We start from the raw sequence: 17,222 nt of genomic DNA, 5'->3' as shown, positions 1-17,222 counted from the left end.
GTATTGTGAAACGCCAAAACTCTCCCGCGGCGGCGGCGGCGTCGGTTATCACGCGTAGCGGGCCGCCGCCGCCGACGCTAGCGGCGTTTTCTTATCAAGTCATCGTCGTCGCCGCCGCCGGGCGCCGACTACGACGACGACGGCGGCGGCGGCGGCGACGGCTACTGATGGAGGTTGTTTTCACTTTTCGTTTGACTTTTTTTTTTTTCTGTTATTCGATATTTCTATCCTCGGTACTTCGGTAGTCGCGTGACGTGTACGACGACTTACCGTAATACCGTAGTGTCGTAGTGCTCGCGGTTGACGATATTATTTTCGTTGCACGCACACTCCGACTCCGGCTCGTATCCCGTTACGGACGGTCGTCATCGAGGCGCCGGTGGGTGGGAATTATCGACATGGTCATGTCGCTCGACGAGCCCCCTCCCCTACCCCGTGTATTCCCTTTAGATTAAATCTAAAACTATTCTAAAATCCACACGTTCAAGTACTCGGGTACTTAACTTTGACGCCGCCGAGACGGCACACCTGTTGTTGTTGTTGTAGCCGAGTGTTGACTGGTTGTCGTCGTGCGTAGAGTAGCACATAAACTACCTATAAAGAGAAAATAAAGTGGTCGTCGTCGTAGTCGTGTTATTTGGGTACTTATTCCGTTTACGCCGAAGTGGTACAGACTACAGAAGTCGACCGGTACGTATGCTAAGTGTTTTACCCTGTCCCCGTCTCCCGCCTCTACAACCCGTTTGCGAAAACACAACGTAATGTTGTGTAACCAACCGATATTAATACGATATCCACAGCTTACCCATATAATGTGTACGAGTACACACTACACGTTCACTGGACCTCAAACGGGTAAAGTGCTAACTGCCCGCAGTCTACAAGTACCTAGTACGTAGTACCAGCAGTAACCCTCCTGTAGGGCTGGTCTATGATCTATTCCCCGTGTCAGCAAATACTCCACCTCGACATAAACTTTTTTTTTTAATAGGTATTAATATGGTGGTAACAAATATAAAATAATATGTGGTGTATGATACAATAAAAGTGTTGAACTCAACCCTTACCACTTGGAGGCAATCGTAACAGTTGTTACCGAGTTACCTACATTATAGCTAATGTTTCCAGGATAACATAATATTAACAATCTTATATTCTTTAAATTATTAAAAAAAAAACAATTTATTCGTCATTAATAAAAATATAAACTGTTAACAATTAATCTGTTCTGAGCTATTAATATTACAATGAGCAACTTATACTGTTTTTAATTTTCATGTATTTTTTTTCAGTTTAATTGATTATTTTTCTTTTTTATTTCTAAAATGTATTTAGCATTTCTGTAAAGTTGAGAATTTGTATTTTTTAAATAGTCAATTATGTTGGTTAAAATGTAGGATAGTTAATTAGTCTGTACGATTTAATATTAGTTTTCTTTTCAGATGGCTAAAATTGTATTATAAAATTTATTTGTAATGACTATCATTTGTCAGTTTAATCCTTTAAAGTACAGGTTATGTTATTGAAATGTAATATTTCTAGTTATGGTAATATCTTTAAATATTGTCTTCAGAGATTTGTATCGAAATTAACTATAGAATTATAAAAACATATATATCATACTTTCATCACTTAATACAATTTTTATTATAAAATTAATCTCTAAAGCTAAGGGAGGAGTTAGTGGCCCCCTCTTTCAGGACAGGTGCCCTTGTTTAGAAAGGAAGGCATATTATATTTTATAGAATAGGTAATCTAAATTCAATATTATTGGATTTTAAACTAGATTCACTTATGAATTCAAAATAAATTATTTAATTTTATGGTATTGGTTGTAAACAAGTTTTAGTAGTTTTGTAGTAGTTTTGTTATTCACAGTATTACCATTGAGTATAGATATAACTATCTATACTCAATAGTATTACTTACATGGATTCATTGAAGGTTTAGTATTTTTTTTTTTTTTTTTGGTTTCCAAGGATAGTTTATTTATTATCATAATTAGTTAACTATACTACTAAAGCTTAACCTACTAAATTGCTCATAATTTCAATAAATTTAAAAATTTGTGTTCATAGATTACCTATAACTTCAAACAAAAATGGATTGGGAATCATTTTATGACACGCACCCTTCTCCTTCAAACTATGAATCTATTATAACTGCTGTAGAAAATTTTGTGTGCAGCCATGAAAATGAAAAGATGGTTTTGATAACTGTAAGTATAATTACTTACATAGTATAATAATAAATATGAGTTGTATTAAAAAATTTATTTTAATAAACAAAAATTTAGGTACCTAAATAATAAATTTTGTCAATGATTAAAAAGATAATATATAGGTATTGTTTATTGGGTTTATTCTATTAATTTGATTGATTGATATTCTGGTAATAAAACTAAGAACGTTTTATTAATAATTATGTTTTATAAAATATTTGTCAAACTACAATATAGATAATCAAATTATATACCTATTAATAATTAGGTAACTTAACATGACACATGTTATTAAAGTAAATATCTAATTATTTAATTAAAAACTATTAATTTAATATCTAACCCATAATTTCTATTTAATAATGTCAGTATCCAAAGATGTAAAAGTTATGTTTAGTGGTACATCGCTAGAATAAAATATTTTGGGAAGGAGTCAGGAACAGCTTGGGATAAAAATTCAAACCAGAAAAATGTCTTAAAGATATAAATAGATTTTTTTAATACCAATAAAGAAATTAAAAAGTACCTAATTATTTTAAAAAATAATGTAATACACCCATCAGGCCAATGACAATTTCCAATATGTCAGGCCAATGAAAACTCGTGAGGTTTCTAGTGAGCAAAACCATCTCTGGAAAGAGTGTTGACTAATTCAACTTATTAGTCTTATTTTCATTTGTTTATCAATATTTAATGATATTATACTGGTATTGCACACCACTTATAATTCTAATTATATTAATTATATTTAAATCATTAAATTTTTTGTACATTAGAATAATATTTTATAATATCATACAATTATATATTAATTATTTTGAATAAAAGAAACTATTTATGATCAATAGAATTAATAATATATAATTTAAGTAATAATAATGCACATAATGTATGTTACTTATTATTATAAATTAAAAACAATAAAGTATATCACCTCACTTACTTATTTAATTTCTTGCTATAAAGAATGAGAAATTATATTATATAATTCCACTCATTTTTATATATTTTTTTAAATTCACTCTTTGAAAATGTATTTAGAAAGAATAAACTAAAAGGATTTTATGTTTTATTCATCCAAAATATACTTAGTTTGTTTTGATTTTCTGAAATATTACTTGTTATGTTAAAGGTAAAAATAAAAATGTCATGATTTTAAGTTTAAATTAATGTGAAAGTAATTTTATTTGAGATATTAGCAATTAGCAATCAATATATTCAATGTATTATAAAGGAATTTATTGTAATACAAAATGTAAAAAAATAAAAATAATTATTAAATTCCTTTATATAGTCTGGAGGAACTACAGTACCAATTGAACAAAATACTGTCCGCTTCGTTGATAATTTTAGTCTTGGCACTAGAGGTTCTGCTTCTGCTGAATACTTTCTTGATGCTGGATATGTTGTTATATTTCTTTACCGGTAAGTAAATGTCTTATTAACTAGTTACTAGTAATTTTTATACATCAGATGTTAGAAACTTAATGATTCTTTTTTTTTAGTTTTTTTAGTTACTTACGTTTATTGAAAAAAAACACATCTTTATTATCAATGTTTTTAACCTAAAAAAAATTAATTAAAAATAGTACATTCAAAATAATCAGCTTTCGGTTTGTAAAATAACAGTTTTGGATTTAATATTTATTTTTAAAATTTGAAATAATAATAGAACAGATTAAAATAATGAAATTAAAAACTCAAGATGATAAAGTTGCTAGTTGCTATTTCTGACTTTACTACGGTCGCATAATTTTGATTTTCGATTAATTTGTATTTAAGTAGTATTTGCATCTAGTAGTTAACAAAACTAAATTTTAAGGTCACTAAATTTACCATATAATAAATATATCAAGTATAATAATAGTAATAATAAAGTATAATAAGGATTTTAGCATATAGTTAACAATGGCCACGGATTTAAGGTACTAAAGTAAATCTGTGATTTTATGTGGTATTTTATCAAAATAGAATTAATGTATAAAATTGTATAAATACTATAGTACAATGTTTATTTATTCTTTAATTTACTATAAAATAAATGATAATATATTTCTTATTAGTCAATAGTTTTCTATAACATTATTAATTATTTTCTAGCTCAAATTCATTGGAGCCATTTGTTCGCCATTTTAACAATTCGCTATTAGATAAATTGGAGATAGTGGACGATAAATCAATTCAAGGTAAATAATTGTACACGGTATTGATTTTTTTTTTTAAATCATCTATAATTATAATTATTTCAGTGAAACAAAGTGAGCTTGATACACTCTATCCGATATTGAAGAAGTACAAAGACGCTAAAAATGCTAACAGAATCTTGACAGTTCCTTTCACTACTTTGATAGAGTATATGTGGTTGCTGAGAGGTTCTTGCATGCTTATGGATACCAAGTATTCTTTACTATATTTAGCTGCTGCTGTTTCAGACTTTTATATACCTCCTAGTGAAATGGTATGTTGTTGTTTATTGTGCTGTTGCATGAAATATTAAAAAAAAAACAAATTTTCATTAACTATATATATTTAACAATTTTATTAACACATATTTATTTAATTATGCATTGGTACTTCTACTATTTAATATTTTAATAGCAATTAATTTTTTTTGTAGGCTGAACATAAAGTCCAATCTAATGATGGACCTCCAATGATTGCTTTACGATTGGTACCTAAAGTTTTATATGCTGTTACTCATATTTGGGCTCCAAATGCATATATCATTTCATTCAAATTAGAGACTGATTATGGAATTTTAGAACAAAAATCCAAAGGAGCTCTCATTAAATACAAACATCAAGTGAGTTTTTAAATTATTACATTTACTCTATAACAATAATGAATTTTAATTTATCTCCTATGACAAAGTTAATTATACAACATTCCAATGCTTAACAACTCTTTTTGTCCTTAAATAATTTTTATAGCTTGTTATTGGAAATCTACTACACACAAGGAAACGTAATGTCAAGTTAATAGGTCAAGATGGTGTTATTGAAGATATTTTATTGACTGATGAAGATATCAAAAATGGAATTGAGATTGAAGATTTAATAGTATCAAATGTCAAAGCTAAACATGACCGATTCTTTGAAAGTCAAAAATAATGAACAAATTTATCTAAATTACAGGCAAACAGCAATTAGGGATTTTGCTATTTTTTCATTTTTATTTGACTGAAAAATATATAATATTACATTATGGTATTTTTTAAACTTTAAACGGCAATCTCCCAATTTGTAGTATTTTGTTTTGTAACTTTTAAAGCTTCAATAATTTTTCTTTTATTCATTTATGTTATAAGTGAAAACAATTTTCTTAGTAGTTATTATGTAGAATTTGCCATGGTTGTTGTGTGTATGTCTTTATGGGAACTGTTTTTTGTACTCCTACAACGTTAAAAGTTTCTAGTATTAACGATATTAGTTGGTCCTCAACACGGTTCAGTAGCTCTTATTTTAATATATATTTATTTATTTCTAAACACATATTTAACTTAAGTCTTGCACCAACTCTCATTAATTTTACATTTATGTGCATGTACCACTATAAAAAAATATAACAAATTGTAATAATATTAATGTTTTTTATTATGTTGGGAAAATCATCTAAATGAAGAATATTATTACAAAATGCCTGGTATTTTATTGTCAATTATTTGTTCATACACAATTAAGCCCATTGTAGTTTTTTGTTTTCCTGTAAAGTTAACATATTCAGGAACTTTTGTTTGGTGATTATTATAATTCTATTTTTTTCTTTAAACTGTTGAAACAAAATTTGATTATGTACAAATAAACAATTTGTTTTATATATATTTTTTTTTATATGTGTTTTAAAATATTTTTTGGGTATTATAATTATTTAATAAGATAATAAACATATTTATTTATTCAAATGGATTTAAATGTATGTTCAATTAAATATATTACTATCTTTTTCAATTGATACTAATATTGTTTGTTTTGTATACTGATCAATCATATTGCTTTCATTTTATAGTGGTAAATTTATTACATATTAAAATAAACTTATCTTTCATATATTATCTATTATGGGTTAATGACATTAGGCTATTTATTAACCCTAAAGGCCTAAACCACTATGTACACATAGACAATTTTTGACATCTGAGTAACTGTTGGTTGTTAACAATTTGTGAATCAAAGTTTATTTTTTCAGTAATCAATTTACAGAATTTGCATGGTGTGCAATATTGAAAATACTATACTTGAATCATGAACGGATGTATTTATAAATATTAATATTATTTTGTATTTTGGTAGTAGAATTTAAAATATTTTTGTATGATTTTTGTTGGAATTAATTATAATATGAAATTTTAGTTATAATTTTATAACATATTAACTATAACCATAACCTTATTCATGATACGAAACACTCAGTGGTCGAATAACGCTCAGGAATGTAATTTCACAACATGTTAAGTATATTATTAAATAGTAAACTCTGCTGCAGCGTCAGATTGGTATTACCTGATAAGTGTCTGATGAAAACCGACTTTCAGCAAAACATATGTACTAAGTTGAATATATTTACAATGTACATTAAATACTAATACCTATTATCTAAATTTTAAAATAACAAAACATTATTTATGAAAGAATTATAATAGTCAATAATGTATGTAAATATGTAAAACACAATAACTTGATCAAAGTATTATATAATATTGTATCACACTTCAAAATACTAAAATAAGAAAAATTGAATACAATTGAATAATTATAGTTATAATAAAACTGTTATTATCGAATACTAATGTTCATATCCATTCAATATTTCAATTTGCTTTTTTTCTCTCACTTAATATTATGTACTATGATCCAGTAAGTTGTACAATAATGTACATTACTAATGTATATAACGCCACATGTAAAAATATAAATCGACTTTCTTTTAAATTAATAATTACAGTATATTATTAACTTTTTTACTACTAACTGTATTATTAATTATTATTATACAATATACATTCATTATTTATAATCAATAAAAAACAAAACAACCATATTAATATATATTAAAACTAAGAATGATAACAGCCATAGGATTTTATCAAACTATTTAAGTTGATCGTTTGTATTGTATGTATAAAAAAACAATAACACTAATTTTCATACCACAATATCACACTAACAATAAATATTTTATAAATAACATTAAAATATTTCAAAATAGGGATAGATGTAAAAAAGGAACACAGTTATAAAACAAAATATAAAAGTTAAAATTATTATTAATTACTAATAGTTTTAATCAATAGACAAACATTGGGCACCTTCTTGTTCAGGTACATTCTCCATATTATCGACAAATGATATTCTGTAGACACTTATCGTGTGTTTATTATCATCAAACTTGCAGCTTACATGATAGCCTCCAATTAAGAATGTATAAAACTGATTACTATATCGTTCACGGACATATACTGATCGAGGGTCTTCTTTCAATATGCTTACTATAGTTGCTTCAATATCATTAGTATCCAATGTGTCTAAAAATTCTCTTGCTCTCGACGAGAACTCCACTGTTAGTTGTTGCATCAGTGGTTCAGTAATCCACAATGGAACTCGAACCTATTTATTTAACAAAATACATAGTAATTAGTAATTACTTATTAGTTATAAATTCAATACTCCAATATTGTATTATAAATTAATCCAAGACCTACATTTTGTCCACAGAACAAATTACAATACTGCAGGTAATAGAGAAAATTAAAATGAGTTCTGAGTGGCATTTTAACTTTAAATAGACCAAATTAAAGAAGAATGTGTGTTTTTGAATTGCATTATTCATTATTGAAAAAATAATTTTACTTAAAGTAAAATACTGATAACAATGGTAAATGATATAACACAAGTGTTTTATTTTGTATTTTTTAATTTATAAACTAAGTAGGTATATAAAAATGAACATGTATTAATGAACCAGAAATCAATAATATGTCTACTAGAGTGAGTGACTGATTTTAATACACATTTTTAAATGGACAAACAAATTGAAATTTTCAAGTAAAACTCTCAACTTTAACTAATTTTGATAACTATTAATAAAAAAAAAATATATAAGATTATTTTCATAATCAGTTCATATAATTTAGAGCATATAATATTCTTTGTTTTAAAAATAAAATATTATACCCTTGTATGGAGTGGAGAAAGAGGCATGGCATCATATGTATCAGTTTCCTCTCCATCAGGTGCTTCTCGATCAGTTGTCAATGGATCCAATAGTATTTGATGCAACCCATTATCAAATAATGAAACATGTTGGTCAGATCTTAAGGAAGCTGGCGCATCATAATGAGGAATATATGGCTTGATATCAAGCACTGGAGTACCATCAATCATGTCTACACCAGAAAAATACACTGAATTTCCTAAAATTTAAAAATATTATTAACTTTTAGAATATTTTAGTTTTTTTAAAATTAAAACTTAAATGGTTAAGAGACACTATATTATAAGAATAATGAAATATTTGAAGATGAAGTTGTTGAAGAATTTTCCATACCCATGAACAAAACGTATTCGCTTTATTTATAATAATAGGTAAGGTATTGTATTACTAAATAAAAAATAAGAAAAAAAATATTATTCACAAATGTATTTCTTAAGTTACCTTCAACTTTATCAATTTGCACTAGCGACAAACCAATTGGTGAGGGTCGGTGTGGAGATCGAGTGCCAAGTACGCCGGTTCGCAATCCATTCAATCTAGGAGGTGATACTTTTGCATGAACATGAGTGGTTTCATTTTTATGGAAATGAAACAAAATCCTAAAATATTAATTAAATATTTACATTTGATCCTGGCTAATAATATTAATTTTATTTAAATTACCACATATGAGAAAAATCTGAGAGGCCTTCAAGAGCATGGTTAGGATTAGTGAATATAGAGTTTGATATTGTCAGACAAGCTTGGGCCAGTGGGCAGAGACCAGGTTGTCGAGGCACACCTCTACGTTCTTTAAATTTTGTTTTTATAGTTCCTATAATGGATAGTTCTAATTTTTCAGGGTTATTAGATGTGCTAGGTCCGTTCGCAGTAACCAAATCTTTTTCATTCAGCTGTTTTTTTAAAGACTCGTTCTGTTTTCTAATAAAAAAAATAACAATAATTATTATAAGCTCTATTGTAGAATACACAGTATTACATACCTTAACGAATTAATTTGGGCTCTTGCAACGGACAACTGTTTCAAACTTTCATTGATATCCACGATATCGTCAATTGTATCAGAACTGTAAGCAGATGCCATCTTATGTGACCAATGTTTAATTAACTTTTCACAATTCTAAAAGTTACGAGATAGCTTTAAAACACTTCAATGCTACAGCAGTCTCCAAAAAAATCAAAAAAATAATTTAAGATTTTGATATTCTCAGCAGTATGTAGCATGAGAGCATCAGGCAGCGACTACACAGGACCGATTAGACTGTAAGCTGTAAGTCAGTACTTCAGTCTTCAGTAACATAGACAAGAATTCACTTTTTATAAAAGCATAGGTAAATTAGGTAGGTAACTACTACCTATAGGTACTCATTAATCTTGTATAGTAAGTTGTATCCTTGTTTTAAACGTTTTACTCGCAATTAATAATCAATAATTGTTTGGCCTACGAAAGATAAGATATTCGTTATCACTAATTGTGTTTGTGTTTACAATGGTAAATATTTTGTGTTGAAAGGTGTTCTAAAATTTTGAATATGATCATCCTTCAACAAGTCTAGCAATCAACAGTTTGGTACACGACTAACATGAGTAAGACTCGATAGTGAGTTCTTAAAATTTTTGTTATAGAAAATCAACCAGACGCTGTAGTTAATTTTTTTAGCAATTTATGCGTCTATAATATAGGTATAGCGTAAATTAAAAATGCTCATAATTCTCTTAAAAACTGAGTAATCGTAAAAAACCAACATACAAGTACAGATAATGTTCTTACCATAAAGTTTCATAACAGGTTGACCACTCTAATTTTTAAACTAACAAAGCCAAACGTGATCTGCTAATCGTAAATTTACTATCGTAAATACTAACGTATTTATTATTCTGTGGTATTAGTAACACATGCGAGTGTTGCGTCCCCTTAAGCCATTAGAAATTCAAATTTGTAGTCATCGACGCGATTTAAAATAGTACTCTTTTAAATCGTGGTCATCAATCATCGCTATACTATAAACAAAATGTTTTAAATTCGATTTATCGATATTTTTGACCTATTCAATTTTCACATAACTATTATCGTATATCGTTTGGATATTGGATATTATAGTCATATTACCTATTACTAAACGTCAGCTTTAACTTATTCATAGTAATTACCTATAGCTAAATAACATTTTTTTTTTTTTTGAATTTTTATGAAGACGTTACCTTATATTGTTATTTGTTACTTTTAAATTGGATTACAAATTAAATTACTCCACTATTAAAAATAACAAAGTAAAATAAATATTATTTTTAACTTTAAATTTGTTATGTGTAGGTATATCATATATTTACTAAACTTTAAAGATGGCTGTAATTAGTAAACTAGTGAAACAAAATTTATAATGTACCTAATCATTAACATTTTTAGAAGTTAAGTTCTACCAGAATCCATTAAAAATAGTTGTTACCATTTAGAAAAATGATATTGATCTTGCTGTTGGTACAAATATGAACTTAAAAATTTTGAAATGTTAGTCAAATGATTGACAGGCATAAATAGTTATAGAGAAACAGGCCATGGATATTATTGATCCATATTTATATAAATCCCCACTTAAAACAGCGAAAATTGAAACTGCAGTTTTCATTTATTAATTAAAATAACATGTTAAGGAAAATTTACTTGAACTTTTAATTTATTAAGTAAAAAAAACAATTAATAACAACTAGATAAATTTCTCGATTTATTGACGAATTAAAAATTTCATAATATTTTCAATATTATCGTTGTTGATATTTACCTATCGGCTATCGGTTATTTGGTATATTTTTTTACTACTTGCATTATCATAGGTAAATGTTATATTATATGTATGTATTTTCCTTAATGTTATATTCCTTTTGTTATTTTATACTTAAACTATCTGTATTATTGGGATTCGGCCTGTTTCATTCAACAGAATAAATTATTATTATTACTATCATATTACAGTTACCTACCAAGATGTTAAGTAATTTACAAATTTGAATTTTGATTGATAGATTAATAAAAAAATTATGTATCATCATAAATTTTACATTAATAACATTAATTCCATGCACACAATTTATAATATACCTACCTACTATTTTTGTTTTATATATGTTTTGGTAGTATTGGTACTCATCTAAAATAATATCTGTTTAAAATTTGATTTAAAACTTTTTTAACCTTTAAAACCTTTAACTTTCCATGATCTATATAACATCGTACAAACATTTTCATGACTTAAGATACTAAGATACATTATGAATTTAACTGTTTTAGGTTACTGGGCACCTATAGTACCTACTATATGTTACCATAGTAGGTTACACATCATTGGTGCCGGAAAGACGAACACATCGGATCACCGGATTTTTTAAGTTTTTCACCTGACTGCTCATAAAAAGAAAAAGTGATACATTCATAATCGATTCATATTACTTATATATATTATATTATGTATTTTCATGCTACCAATTTATCACACTTTATATTTTTGTTTTTGACTTTTTATTTACTCAGAATTTAAGACAATATTCAATGAAATTTCCTAGGTACACAATTTGTATAGAAAATAAATGATATACTTATATATGATGATCTTAATAATAATTTAAAATATTTCCTAAGTAAATTGTTTAATATACCATCAATGACCAATCTGGTAACCTTGGTACAATTTTTCGCGCTTTATTGGGTATTAATATTATCACACAAAACTTTATTATTTACATTCAAATATTTTTTCTACAAAATTCTCAATAAAGAGAATGAAAAGAGTTTCGTTTAAAGTAAGCACATAGCACGTTTAATATGTGTAATTGGATAAATGTGTAGCACCTATAATTATTATTTAAGATACTATTTTAAGATACAATTCTTTATTAAAGAAAATTTTTTGAAGTAACTCTGTGTAACCGGTAAGTAACTGTACTGTCTCTACTATATACTATAACTAACTATAACTTACTATATTTTCTTAATTAGTAATTTTTAATTTAATTTTAAAACTGCCTCAAATTTAATCACACTAAATCCTAGAAAAAATGGAAAAATCACGAAAAAAAACCACAAAATAAAATCAGTTTATTAGATTTTATGTCTTATAGTTTATATAAAGATTAAATAAATTTAAAAAAACTTTCTATAGTGACTAATGATTTAATTTTGTACTTTTATTATTATTTGGATACACATACTTATTTTATTAGGTACTAAAAATAATAAAACGGGGAATTAGGTCACCGTTCTACTATAGGTATATATTATAAGGTAGCCAGTAGGTGAAGAGTTTACCTTATATTGAGTACCTAAATCACTGTAATAATATATGTGTTAAATTTGTATTTATTCATTGCTTACAAAAAATGACTTTGGGCTAAGAATATCATTAATATTTAATTATATTAATATATGAATATATGGATTTTTATTATTGTTTTATAAACTATATAAACTTTTGAGTCAATACCGACTTACCGTAAAATGGCGTGTAGGAATAGGTTTGTGGTGTAATTAATATGAAATTGCATAAAATTAATCTAAATGTAAAATTGAAAATCTTTGTCACACATGTTTTCTAAAATTAAACATTCCATTATCTAGATTTTATTTTAAAATTTAAAAGTTTCAAACAAGTTTTAAACCTATTTCTGATTCTATAAGTTTATGAAAAATTTTTTAAATATCGGTAAATACGCATATACGGATATTTTTTTTTATTCGTGTTACCAATTATTAGTTAATATATTAGAAATTAGTATTTTAATTTTTAGTGAATAGTTGACGTAGTAAAAGTGTATAACAGTACAAAACGTTATCGTTGTTTTAGTTTATGTTTTATCTCTTTATGAGTTATTGGTTTTTGCCTTTTCGTCCAGAATAAAAAAGAAATTAAATTTGGATCGTTCAAAAAAACAAAATTCTGTTGTTAAATGATTAAAAATAAAGTCTATATATCAGAAATATCATCAATACACCAATTAAAAATACCAAAAACATTATTTATGCACACGTAATACGCTAATTAATGTAAGCGTAATAATGTAACAAAATTTAACACGGATAAATTTAACGAAGTGTTACATTTAACATTAACGAAATGCACGGGGTTAGCTACAGTATACTTAGTAGTATGTGTAAATAATTACTACAAATGTCAAATTTTTACGAAAAATATTAATTAATTACAATAAATAATAACTAGAATCGTAATATTCTTTGTTTAAATATCTAATTTCGTCCAAATTTAAATTAGAAATTATATTTAAAACCTGTTTATCTAATGTTTAGATTTTTGTTTCTAGTACGAACTATTTTAGGAACTTTGTATAAAAGTTTTATAATTTTAATTGAGTGGAATTTCGCTCAGTAAATATTATCAGTATTTTTGTTTCTTTGCTGTTGTTGATCGCCGATCGGGACGGTTAATCAATAATCAGGTTTAGAAAATTTTTTTATTGAAAGCATTAATGTAATACTTATAGTTTAAATCAATATTTTACCTTAAAATAGAGTCGATAGGAGATTTAAAGATTACAAGAGATGGTGTGATGAATAATGAGGTAACCTATCAATTTTCAACCGCCTTAATACAATATTTAGTATTACTCAACATAGTTAATGTACTTATTGTGTAGGCTTATTATTGTAACACACTTATACATTTTTCTCGTAAACATTTTATGCAATCTATCAGTGAAATTTCTTTGATAGTTCATCAATCCAATCTGTGCCTACACGTCAATAAACGTATGTTATGTAGGTACCTTAGTGCTTATAATATATTAAATAAATATAATGTTATTATATAAGGATATAAGTATACTTATTAGTACCAAATTATACACCATGAATACACAAAACATGTAGGTATATCGTATATCTATTATCTACTATAATTTCACATCGTAATATTATATTATTTTAAGTACCTAGTGAAATAGAAAACGTTTAATTTTACCTTTGACATTATATTGTTCATTAACCATGACTACTCCTTTATTATAATATAGGATTCGTTAAACAGTTAGACAGTTCAACAGATGAGTAAGTACCTACGTTTGCGTTGAAGTGTGAAATAATCTAAACCACATTAAAGATCGTGTACCTACACAGTAAGTACTCGTAGTTGTATGTATTCATTTCATACAATATAATGCTTATTAGTGACTACAATTTATATTTTAATATTTTAGTTATAGTACAGTGTTTAAAATACCTATTTATTAAAATTTTATTTAAACGCTTTGACTACAACTTTCAAGAATAATTAATACCTAGGTCAATACCATTTATCATACCTTTATTTAAACTGTATTGTGTTAGATAATTTGAATTCTTTGTTCTAAAAACAAAAAAAATGTCTTAAAAATAGAACTAGATATTACAAATCATTAAAAATGGTCTTTAAGATTTATTGTTTTTAACATAATGTTAAATAAAAGCTATAAAAAATATCTATTTATATTATTTAAATTAATATAATTTAACGTTATCACTTATCACAATCGATATGAGTCATAAACAAAACAATTTATATATTTTATTATACAATATACTAGTACAGTAGTGCAATCAAAAAGAGTGTTTTGGTCCTTTGCACCAACTACCATTGAAAAATATTTTTAGAACCCCAACGCACGCCATTGGTGTCCTAGTTGTGCCACGCTGTACTTGTACATATAGTATATTACTATCATTCACCAAGCATGTTCATTAGTTCATCACAAAGTTTTCATATAATATAATAATAATAAATGTACCTAATCAAATTCTGATTTTTAAAATTTTAAAATACACTTAAATACTATATTTTCAAATTGTTGAAATTGTTATTATACTACCTAGTCAAGAAATGTTTGTATTAATACAAACTTCTATTTTTCAAATAAGAAAGCCTCTGTTCTATATTGTTAATTATTTAATGGATATCTTTTCTGAAAATGTTGATGACTTGATATATCTAATTCAGAATTCAAACAAATATATTAATTTCTCAATTATTAAAATATATATAATTAAATCTTTAAAAATAGTTTTACAAAAATATATAAAATATATGTTATATCGTATAAAGTACTTATTATATTTGAACAACTTTTATGAATTATAAAGATTAATCATTGATTGATTAATAATAATAATAATAATAATAATAATAATAAATAATAATTATAACTAATATTTTCAAATTACCATATTCTTAATGATTTCTATAACCTCATTATCATGGATCCAACATATTATGTAGTTTAATAGCTCAAAACTGCACCTGTTTGAATTTTGATTTTGAAACGTCAACATTTTCTGAAAAATTATTTACTAAACAATTTATAATAGAAAAAGGAGGCTGTCAATTGAATACCTAAAATTTGTACCTCCATAAGATAGTCTTTATAATTCCTACCAAAATTCTCAAAAAATTAATTGAATTGGGCTTTTGTATACAAAATAATTTCAAAATAAAATTTTTAAATAACTTACAGCTATAGTAGTGAAGGAGAAAAAGAGAGTGATCATTTTTAGTGAATTACTCTATATTTCCCATGTTTACCTGCACGTGCAGAAAAAAATGTCATTTATAAAATTATTGTATAGCCACCACTGTTTTTTTCTAGTACATAGATAGTTAAAAACATACGTAATAAATAAATAATACAACAAAATATAACATTTTTTTTTTTAGTAGTAGTATAAATAGTTTATGATGAATTATTATCAAATTTTATAAATTCTTAAAAAATATGTTAAAAATGTAATCAATGCTTAAAGAATATTTTAAAACTTACGAAGGATACTCTAAAAATAAAAATGTTTAAAAAATTCAAACTTCTTTGATAATAAAAGAAATTTTGTGGTTGAAATGTAATATTTTGGGACAAAAAATGATGTTTAAATTTAAATCCACGCCCTTGTAAAAGCTATTATATAAATATATGCTTAGCAAAATTAAATATTAATATAAAAAGCTAGAAAAAAAATTCGTGATAAAAACATACATATTAAATTGAACTCTAAAACAGAATCTTATTTTTATCTATTCTGTCAGTTGTAGGTACTTATAATACGATATAATATACATTATAAATAATAAGAGAAAACTAAAAGAAAAAAAAATATCAAGCGTTTTAGAAATCAAGCTTTTTCTCAACGTCAATAATTGCAAAATAGTGCGAGGGATATAGAATAATTTGCATAACATTGATAGGCTGTTTATAGTGAATAAAATATGCAAATTGCAAATAAATACCAAATGATATTTACTTTATCGAGAATTATACTGCAATAAGATTTAACATTTTTTTATTAGATAATAAGATAATATTTCATCCTTGAACTTTCCTTTTATATGTAATAGCATTTTTTAATTTTTTTAATTTTATAATTTTCTTGCTATTATAGAAAAAAAATATTTGTTAAACCAATATTTATAATATTTATTTGTACCTAATAAGAGTATTATTATTAGTATCTAGTTATATAGCTAATAATAATATAAATATATTGCAAGAATGAATACGTGTACAAATAAAATAAAATAAAATTAAAGTTCATTTTATAAACAATATTTGAACATAGAGAGTCAAGCACCCAACTCTTTCATTTTAAAAATATGAATTAAAAGAAAAGATAAAAAAATATTATTTGATGGAAATTGACGAGATACAATAGGCCATGTCTTGAAAAATAACTTATATTTAAGATAGAAAATTATAGTTACATAATTCTTAAATTATCAAAAAATACAAATTTACATTTTATTTAAGTACCTACCTATGTATATGT

The 17,222-nt window shown here is 25.6% G+C and overlaps 2 protein-coding genes across 2 annotated transcripts; one reads left to right on the top strand and one right to left on the bottom strand.

The window, feature by feature from the left end:
• The first annotated feature begins 174 nt into the window (after positions 1-174).
• LOC114129052 (uncharacterized) lies at positions 175-6,172 on the top strand. The gene is made up of 7 exons (XM_027993682.2): positions 175-690; positions 2,079-2,218; positions 3,516-3,646; positions 4,322-4,407; positions 4,471-4,679; positions 4,839-5,024; positions 5,152-6,172. The coding sequence occupies exons 2-7, from the start codon at positions 2,102-2,104 to the stop codon at positions 5,329-5,331; spliced, it is 909 nt and encodes a 302-aa protein (XP_027849483.2). The 5' UTR covers positions 175-690; positions 2,079-2,101; the 3' UTR covers positions 5,332-6,172.
• A 591-nt stretch (positions 6,173-6,763) lies between these two features.
• LOC114129060 (tRNA (adenine(37)-N6)-methyltransferase) lies at positions 6,764-10,102 on the bottom strand. The gene is made up of 5 exons (XM_027993691.2): positions 9,415-10,102; positions 9,095-9,352; positions 8,873-9,030; positions 8,392-8,630; positions 6,764-7,824 (listed from the first exon to the last, which is right to left on the bottom strand). Exons 1-5 carry the CDS (start codon positions 9,513-9,515, stop codon positions 7,501-7,503), a joined length of 1,080 nt encoding a protein of 359 aa, XP_027849492.1. The 5' UTR covers positions 9,516-10,102; the 3' UTR covers positions 6,764-7,500.
• Between the last annotated feature and the right edge of the window lie 7,120 nt (positions 10,103-17,222).

Source organism: Aphis gossypii, chromosome 1 (genome assembly GCF_020184175.1).
Source record: "Aphis gossypii isolate Hap1 chromosome 1, ASM2018417v2, whole genome shotgun sequence".
Lineage (NCBI taxonomy): Eukaryota > Metazoa > Arthropoda > Insecta > Hemiptera > Aphididae > Aphis > Aphis gossypii.
Note: the sequence above shows the minus strand (reverse complement) of the source record. Positions and strands in the feature narration are given on the sequence as shown.

What these genes read in the sequence shown, in the direction of transcription:
- LOC114129052 (XM_027993682.2), top strand. Translation starts at nt 2,102, where the DNA reads ATGGATTGGGAATCATTTTATGACACGCACCCTTCTCCTTCAAACTAT. An exon ending in AAAAGATGGTTTTGATAACT is followed by an intron (nt 2,219 to 3,515) that starts GTAAGTATAATT and finishes TCCTTTATATAG; the next exon opens with TCTGGAGGAACTACAGTACC. An exon ending in GTTGTTATATTTCTTTACCG is followed by an intron (nt 3,647 to 4,321) that starts GTAAGTAAATGT and finishes ATTATTTTCTAG; the next exon opens with CTCAAATTCATTGGAGCCAT.
- LOC114129060 (XM_027993691.2), bottom strand. Translation starts at nt 9,515, where the DNA reads ATGGCATCTGCTTACAGTTCTGATACAATTGACGATATCGTGGATATC. An exon ending in GCAAATTGATAAAGTTGAAG is followed by an intron (nt 8,631 to 8,872) that starts GTAACTTAAGAA and finishes TTTAAATTTTAG; the next exon opens with GAAATTCAGTGTATTTTTCT. An exon ending in TTTCTCCACTCCATACAAGG is followed by an intron (nt 7,825 to 8,391) that starts GTATAATATTTT and finishes TTAAATAAATAG; the next exon opens with GTTCGAGTTCCATTGTGGAT.